Here is a 9,109-nt window from a genome sequence, read left to right as displayed (position 1 = left end):
ATTAATATTGAATACGATTAACCCTATTTCTCAACAAATTTACTTGTATAAAATCAAATTCTATTTTTTGGGTCATGCAATATTTATAATAAAATAACTTGACTTTCTTTTGTACATTAATGTTAAAAATGCATTTCTAAAGGGAAAACGGTTCATTAATGTTGTGAAAGAAGAGGGTGCCTGAAAGCGTACGGAAGTGGACTAGTATAAATTAACCGGTCAACTTGTGAAAGAATAATCTCTTCTTCTTTAAATAGAATCCATATTGTTTCGAAGCATATTATAATTACAGCAATGGTCAATAAATATACCACACTTATGACAAATACTAAAAAATAAAAAAAAGCACGAAAATTGACCGTATTTCAATTTTCAACTCCCTTTTCCCCCGTGATTTACTCCATTAACATCACTTTCACAAAAATTTTCCTACAGGCAACAGGCCTACACCTGTCTTCTTTCTGTTCTTCCCCATCTACTCCATTTTCCCTTAATTCTTCAAGTTATTACTCCCCTTTTTAATTTCAACCCAAATTCACCATTATTATATGATTTATTAATTTCTTACTTTTATTTTTTCCTCCTACATAATTTCTCCAACATCAATCCTACGCTTTCCAGCTTCAATTTCGTCCAATTGTAGGTATGCTGTGCATTTCTATATATAAATCCTCTGTATCTGTTTCACTCTAGTCAGATTCAATACAATGTACAATATTATTTTTTAGTGTATACTGTTTGTGACATTGCTATACAGTATTATTATGTCTACTGTTTTTTGCTGCCTTTAAGTTTCTTAAAGATCCGACCTTTTTGCAGAGTTAATTCTTGCTATTATTCCTTCATGTTGGTAAAATGCTGCCATCTCTGTTATTTTACTAGTATTATTAGTACTTTTTTTTTTTTTTTTGCCTTTCATCTATTTTCTGTTTCATACTTATATTATTTTTCTGATTTTTGTTGCTATAAGGTATTCTATTATCTATTTTCGTCTTCTTGAGCTGAGGGTCTCTCGGAAACTAACCTCTCTACCCTCCGGGACAGGGGTAAGGTATGCGTACGTTCTACCTCCCAAGCCCCCACTTGTGATATTTTACTGGGTTGTTGTTGTTGTTACTTGTTACTATATTTTTTGCTCTGAATTTTTATTTATGTTTGTGGTAATTTACATATTCTGTGTATTGGATTTTTCAATTTAAGCCCCTCACTCGCTTCGCGTGGCTCTATATACAATTTATTCCCATTTGCCTAAGCCTTGTGGGCATAGTTACCCAATGCCTGTATTGGTGGGAGGTAGCATGTACCCAATAGTATAGTGCAGCTGCGCTCAAGCTGTCCAGACACCATAGAATAGTGGAGTTGCGCGCAAGCTGTCCCAGACACCACTGATATCAATTTTTTTTCTTCCTATTACTCCACATTGGTGAAGTTACCATCTTTGGCTTTTAATAGAAATATCAGTACTGATTGCCATGTATTTGTGCTATAAATTATATTTATGTTCCTTGATTTTGTGGTAATTTACAAATTTACATATTCTGGGTACTGGGTTTTCAATTTAAGTCCCTTATCTGTTTGAAGCTGCTCTGAATAAAATTGTTTCTATCATCCTTTCATGTTGGTAAAGTTACCATATTTGTGTTATAATAGTCTTAGATTGTTACTTTGATTATTAGGATTTGTTAGCAAGGTAGAATATAATAGCGAGTAGGATGGATCTGCTTCAAAGATAAAATTTGGGCCAATTGTTAGTTGAAGGTGGCCACTAGGAAGAAGCAATGACATTATTGTTATTAGTCCATGTTTTTGCTTGAAACTATCTATTATTACATGGGGTTACTGAGCGTTTGACTTGGGAAACAATTCTTACAGGGAGTTACTGAACCTTTGTTTTCTATAGCGGTGGGGTTGGACCGAGTAAAGGGCAGCCCGGTGAATAAAGCATCCGCATTCACGTAGGGCTGGGGTAGTGCCGCACCTCAAGGGGGTGTGGGTGTGATGTAGACAACCTACCTTTCAAAGAGTTCATCATTAACCGCCATCTACTTCAAAGATCCCAATGGAAATCTTTTTCAAATACAAAAATTCAGTATCTTCCCTTGAATTAGTGAAGTAGACCAGAATAAGAAGGGCGTCAAGTGGTTGATATTATCCCTCCTGGACTAGAAGTTCTTGTTTCCGAGGGCAAATCTATCAAATTTGATCTAGGAGAAGTTATCTCAAATCTTTCCACCAGCGAACCAAACCTGGACTAGGTTAGGGGCCTTGAAAAAGGGAATTCCCTGCTTCATGTTTTGCTTTCTTAGCGAAATGCTTGCTTCCGCTCACATCAGACATCGTTCTTTTCCCTTTCGCCCCTACCTTGGTGTTGACCTAGGTTCGCTAGCTTCCTTTCTTGCCTTGTATGGGAAGTAACTTCATTAAGCCATTCCACTAAAATGCTCTTTATTGATTGAGCTTTCTCAGTGTTGGTTTGAAAGCCTTGACAATTCGGTTTGCGTAGTTCGTAGCCATTATTCGAGGAAAGAACTTGTATTACAAGGATTCAGTAACTCAATCATTGTGGAAGGCAGGAAACTTTCGTCTAGTGGTCATGGGAAAGCCAGAACCTGTATATAATAAGTCAATACTGGGTCATCGAGACATTCCACTCGAACCAGTGACCTATAGTTCACACGGAGACAACTTTACCGTTGCTCCAAGGCTCCCCTTCGGGTTGGACCGAGTGTGGAAAGATTTTAATTGGGTTAAGGCAGGGGTGTTGGTTTTTCTTGAGATAAAGTGAAGGAACCAGAAAGGGTCTGTAAATCGGAATGAGCTTTAAATATTTGTTGATTCATCCTTGTTACTGGACTCGATCAATGAGAATTGAAAAAAGTGATTTCTATGTGGTGGAGCGGCATTTATCATTCTCAAACCTAGAGAAGGAAGCTTAAGGAAAGCAGCAGCTTTTGATAGAAAAATGGAGTACTATTTAAATGCCATTTCTTAAAGATGCCTACTTCCTGAATTGAGAGCGTGTATTAGTTTATAGAGTATCATTGTCCACTACCTTCTCCCACAGGTGGCTTTTTGTGATCTATAAGTGTCTCATTTTGTGGTCCATATCAAAAGTCTTCAAAATTGTGCCTGTGAATCTGTAACTGCACATTTCACCCCAGAAACAGTACTTTTTCTATTTTTGCCTCTAACATTTTCCTTTCAATAATTGACAGATGTTAATGTGAAGCAAACAAAAGTTGATTGTGGGGGAATGAGTTCAAGTCCAGAAATCCCTAATGTTCAAGGATGAAGGGAGGTTTGAAGGTTTCGCAGATCTCTCTCATCCTTATTGGATTCGTATGTGCTACTGTTCTTCTTTTGGCATATGTGAAAAGCCTATTCCTTTCTTCTCCAGTACTACCTCAGAATCATGTGCTCCAGCTTTCTCCAGGTTTGCATAAACCATCGACGTACCATTGGTATCTTTTTCATTTTCCATTACGGGTTAACTAATATCTTCATCAAGTTTAAAGAATATGGTAGTATTTAGCTTTGGAACTCTGCTGTTTGCGACCTCATTAGTGATCAAACCATTTTATATATCTTTTTGAGTACAATAGGTCTTTCTTTAGTTGAGATGCATTTATGTGTCAAAGTTTGCATAAAACACCAGTACTATTGAATCAGCCAGCTTTGATTGTGAGGATCTCTTATGAAGAAAACTTGTCTCAATGGGAAAGTCACATTCCTTGAAGTGAATTCGTCTCATTTTTTTTAATGTGAGTTTAGGACTTTAGGTCACATGCTTACTTTGTGGACACCTTTTTGTCAAAGGGTTTGGCTGGATCTTTGCCACAGTGATATTATTTTTTGTGGGCACACTGCTGACCTTGTTGATCTAGCTGCAAATTGCTAAACCATAGTTTTTCTGTTCTCAACTTTTTTATCTTCTAAGAGAATGGTCAAGTTCTTGTATTTCAACTACTTTTTAAAAGGACTATTCTGAATTAGGAGTTTAGGACTGAACTCCTTGGTGGAAATGTTGCAGGATCCTTTTGGATTACATACTTATATACTCTTTTCTCTGGCAGATCTTAAAGTGAAAGATGAAGAAGCTTTGGGAGAAGGAAGTGGTTTGGGGCAATCAGAAGAAAGTGTAAACTTGGAATCCGAGAAATATTCTACTTATACAAACTCTTCACCAGTGATTAAGGTGACTGAAGAATTGATTTCTCATGATGAAGAAGCTTTGGGAGAAGGAAGCGGATCAGGGAAAGTAGAAGAAAGTGTTAACTCTGAATCTGAAAAGTATTCTACTTATACAAACTCTTCACCAGTGATTAAGGTGACTAAAGAATTGATTACTCGTGAAGAAATAAGAGGTAGGTCTTTTTCAGCACATCATAATTTCCTCATCTCAAATACCTAAATCTTGACGAATTAGAGACATTATAAAATTTTGTTAACTTCTCTATCTGAAAATATGGGTGCCTTTTGTTCTTCCAAATTTAAACAAATGAAGAAGTCCCCTTTCCCTGAATAGTAACAGTAAAAGTAACTTATACTCCAGCTTATTTTATACTGAATCATCCCTCACAAACTTGAGCTGTGTTTACGAAAGTGGAGTATTACATTGTAATGGATTACTTTCACAGGGTCGTCTTGACGTGCTAAAGTTTAATGGATTCTTTCGTTTTATTCCGAGATACTACTAAAGTTAACTGATCTCTAGTCTCTACAATTTCATACTTCAATTGTGTTTTCCGGCAGTGCAGGTCCCAACTTTACTAAAAAGGGAGATCTAAAAGATGTTTCAGACAAGAAAACTGGTTCAATGGAGCAGCAAACTGCCGTTTCCACTCCTGTGAGTTCTGGGGGTGAACATAGTGAAAATTTGACAACCACCCTGAAAAGACAAGGTGACCTATCTTTCTTTTTTTGTTCTTATTTTTCTAGTCATTGATTTTCTTTTTCCTTTTCTCCGACCACATGATAATTGGCGTTGTGGAACTGAGCGAATTTGTCTTAGTTTTTACCAGTTCTTGAGATGTCCTTTTGGGTTTTTGTTAATCAGAGAAGCCGTGTTTTAGCTGCCCTTAAATTGGTTGGTGGATTTGATTTAATAGGTAGAAAGTGATCAGATACTAATACCTTAATCTAAATTTTCAGGTTGTAACTTTGCTAAAGGCAGATGGGTTGTAGATGATAGCCCACCTTTATATTCTGGACTTGACTGCAAGCAATGGTTGTCATCTATGTGGGCTTGCCGTTTGACACAACGTACAGATTTTGAATACGAGAAGTTACGTTGGCGACCAAAAGATTGTCAGATGGACGAGTTTACAGGAGTTAAATTTCTAAAAAGGTAACAGTATAACTTATCTTATGAAGTCATTATTTCTGATCCTTGAATCAAGTTTGAGATGTGGTCAGAATCCATGTTATTTTCATTCAACCGCTACATTTTATTGACTGGATGAAAACCTTTTCTCTATTGTGTTCCTAGCATAACATAAGTAGTGCACCTTCATTTGGCTGGTTGTTTTCGAGGCCAGTAAGAATAGGCGCTTGATTGAACCAAAATATTCAAAATGTATGTCCTTCCTGAAATGCTATAGTCTGTGACAGTAGAGGTATCTTGTATCTTGTGGCTTGTTGCCCTCCCTCTCTTGCACATACAAACTCAAAATATGAAAAATATGTTACAGCATCTTTCAGAGTCTAGGTTCTTGTTGCTTAATATTACCATCTCTCTTCCTTGATTCATCAAGTAAAATTATTTGGATCTGGTATTCCACATTTAAGAGATTCACTAAATTTGATGGTGCATTCAGGATGCAAAACAAGACTCTGGCTTTTATTGGGGATTCACTCGGTAGACAGCAATTTCAATCACTTATGTGTATGATTACTGGTGGAAAAGATAGACCCAATGTTCTAGATGTGGGGCATGAGTATGGTCTTGTCCAATCTCGTGGTTCTGCTCGACCTGATGGATGGGCTTATCGATTTCCAGACACCAAAACAACTATTCTTTACTATTGGTCTGCTAGTCTCTGTGACTTGACACCCATAAATCCATCCGACCCTGCTACTGATTACGCCATGCACTTGGACCGTCCACCAGCATTTTTGAGTCATTTTCTTCCAAGGCTTGATGTTGTTGTCTTAAACACAGGACACCATTGGAATAGAGGAAAGCTTAAAGCCAACCGTTGGGTTATGTACGTCAATGGTTTTCCTAACACGAACAGGAAAATTGCAACTATTGGTGGTGCCAAGAATTTTACAATTCACAGTATAGTCAATTGGGTGAATTCACAGCTGCAAAAACACCCTCGTTTAAAAGCATTTTATCGGTCTATATCGCCGAGACATTTCTTTAATGGAGAATGGAACACTGGTGGGACCTGTGATAACACTACTCCACTTTCCGAGGGGAAGGAAGTTCTACAAGATGAATCAAGTGACCCTGATGCAGCAGCAGCTGTAAGAGGAACAGCTGTTAAGCTTTTGGATGTCACTGCTTTATCCCAGCTGAGAGACGAGGGTCATATATCTCGATACAGCATCAAAGCAACACCTGGAGTCCAGGATTGTTTGCATTGGTGCTTACCTGGTGTTCCAGATACATGGAATGAACTTCTTTTTGCTCAACTTTAACATACCTAAACTGGCAGATGACAGTGTCTAGAGTTATTTTCCATCTGCCGGTCAAAGGAATGGAAGTTGCCAAATACTACATGAATAATGTCTGGTTTGATTTTACTTATTGGAGGGGGACAGCTTGTGATCAGGAGGTTGATTCATGGAGACACTCAGTTTGAGTGCTGCGGCAGTTGCATGTGCTCATCGACCATTTTTTAGGACTAGATGACGGACATATACATTATTCGTAGACATTGGAGATGCTTCAGCTTTTTGCTGATTGGACACATACAGAGAACTGCTGCTGCTGTGCCATATGTTAAAGACTAGTTTCAAAGGGGTTGAGGGTGAATAGAGCTCGACCCAATTTGTACACTGGATTTAGGATGAATTTTGTACTCTTAGAAAGATGAGAAAACTACCCAAGGTTATTTTTCCGTTAATCAAGTGATCCTTAAATGTTTCCATTTGCGTATGATCACGTTAAGTTTCTCTATAAATCAAATGATGCTTCAATGTTTCTATTTGCTTATGATAAAGATCACTAGTTGCGAGGATGGTCAAGCAACCTGATGACTTTGGAAAGCAGAAATGTAAGACTGTACTCTTCCTTACTACTCCTACTGAATCACGTCGGGCAATCTGTAGTTGCAGTTTTAGTAAGTATTTCCCTATCCAGTCCCAATCATGGCATTTTTGATGTACGATATCAACGTTTGTTTTTTGCTGAGCAGGGTTTTGAGAATTGTTAGTACTACTTTATAATGTTAGATCTAATTATTCTCTGTATTTAGTAGTTTTGCTCTACAGTTTCTGCAGTGTCCCTCTTTTGACGCCATGTGGGAATATGTTGTCTATGTTGCTCGGACTTTTCAAAACATGCTGCTTGGTGCGTGCCAATAATATTTTTGGAGAGTCAAACATACTGCTGGGTGCGTGCCAGTAATATTTTTGGAGAGTCCGAGCAACATAGCGTGTAGTCCAGTAATACAGTTTTCTCCATAATCGCAAAACGTTTGATAAGGCGGTGGCGGTAACGCCATTGAAGCGAAACCTTTTAACAAAGAACAAGGCGAATGATTGAAGATTGAATCATAAGGTTAATATTTATTTAAGAACCATAAGGTTAATATTTATTTAAGCGAGTTTACATTTTTTCGTTGTGTACATAGAAAATAAACAAAAAACCAACAACAATAACAGTAAAAGCTTTCGTCTCAATACATTAACCAACAATAATTCTTGGAAGCTTGATAATCTTTTTGTGAAATGTCAATCAACAAGAACGTCAATCAACAAGAACATGTCCTATAAATCAAACCCAGGATAAACAAACAGTAATATCGATAAAACAAATAATTCTACTCCAATCTATTTACATGTCCTAAAAATTCTATACACTGTTCTATACTCCTTCCATTCAATTTTTATGTATAATTACCATTTAGAGATTCAAATATATATTATTTGACTATAACTATTCATATATTTGTTAAGTATCTCTAATTTTAACAAGATTTAAATTTATTGTACTTTTAAATCACCTCCCTCTTTTGCTACTTAGCAATGTGTACAAGACTTAAATGTAACTAAAATTACTGGAAAAGTTCCATAATGTAACAGGATGCATATTTAACATTAATATTGTTTAACCAAAAAATAAGATCTTTAGTCAACCTATTTTTAGAAGAACTCGGGTTACTGATAACCAAGTAATTCCCTACTTCCTCAGTAATTCACTTAAAAGGAAATAAAGTTGACAAAAAGTAACTAAAAAGAAAGAATAATTGATTGTACTGAATAAGCAAGAGAAAGTAAATATATTTCGATAGTACTCCGAACGTGTCTTTACAAATGAGATTCTCTCCCTTATATAGGAGTTAACAAATATAACGTTTCCTTCTATTTATGGCGGAATCATTATGAGCTTTAACGGCATTAATTGTCCGTTATGATTGGTAATCGTAACTGTCTATGAAGATTTTATAACGATTCTGATTCCCCTTCTTCATTAATTGTAGGTCCGTGAATCTTCCCTCTTTCCAGTCTTGATTCATTCCGCTCGTGCCTCTTCAGCAATTGTTTTAGGTTCGAACGTTGGTTCTGCATTATCTCGTGGATGTTTGCCTCGTACCTCTTGCGCTTCATACATCTTTTAAATGAAATATGCCAATTGTCATTTCCTCATTGTTCCATGTATCATGCTCTGTCAGCTAAATATAATTCCATGTGTATCATTTATTTACCACCAATACAGATAGTCCCCCCACTTTCTGAATATTCTACAATTGAATATTCGGTAAGTGGTATGTATTTATGGCGGGAATTCTTTGCTGCCGTTTCCCAAGCATCATTGTGCTTTCTTCAGAACTAATGCGTCGTATGTCACTTCCATTTAATGCATATGCCACTTGGCTTTTGATGATTGGTTATGTGGTTTCTCAGCGTTTTTAGGACTTTTCATACTTCTTAGGTTTTA

General features: G+C 36.8%; 1 protein-coding gene across 4 annotated transcripts; it reads left to right on the top strand.

The window, feature by feature from the left end:
• Positions 1-347: 347 nt before the first annotated feature.
• LOC107791241 (protein trichome birefringence-like 14) lies at positions 348-7,150 on the top strand. Of its 4 annotated transcripts, none has more exons than XM_016613261.2 (7): positions 348-643; positions 971-1,051; positions 3,216-3,433; positions 4,074-4,364; positions 4,758-4,901; positions 5,152-5,347; positions 5,817-7,150. In XM_016613261.2, exons 3-7 carry the CDS (start codon positions 3,289-3,291, stop codon positions 6,643-6,645), a joined length of 1,605 nt encoding a protein of 534 aa, XP_016468747.2. In that variant the 5' UTR covers positions 348-643; positions 971-1,051; positions 3,216-3,288; the 3' UTR covers positions 6,646-7,150. The 4 variants fall into 4 exon arrangements, with proteins under 4 accessions (XP_016468747.2, XP_016468750.2, XP_016468748.2 ...); XM_016613262.2 differs by having other exon boundaries at positions 432-639; XM_016613263.2 differs by lacking the exon at positions 348-643 and adding an exon at positions 829-850.
• Positions 7,151-9,109: the final 1,959 nt, after the last annotated feature.

Source organism: Nicotiana tabacum, chromosome 21, assembly GCF_000715075.1.
Source record: "Nicotiana tabacum cultivar K326 chromosome 21, ASM71507v2, whole genome shotgun sequence".
NCBI lineage: Eukaryota > Viridiplantae > Streptophyta > Magnoliopsida > Solanales > Solanaceae > Nicotiana > Nicotiana tabacum.
This window is presented reverse-complemented; position numbering and strand designations above follow the sequence as displayed.

Excerpts from the sequence above, each read along its gene's own strand:
- LOC107791241 (XM_016613261.2), top strand. The coding sequence starts at position 3,289 with ATGAAGGGAGGTTTGAAGGTTTCGCAGATCTCTCTCATCCTTATTGGA. Across the intron at positions 3,434-4,073 it reads TGTGCTCCAGCTTTCTCCAG|ATCTTAAAGTGAAAGATGAA; the intron begins GTTTGCATAAAC and ends TTTCTCTGGCAG. Across the intron at positions 4,902-5,151 it reads AACCACCCTGAAAAGACAAG|GTTGTAACTTTGCTAAAGGC; the intron begins GTGACCTATCTT and ends CTAAATTTTCAG.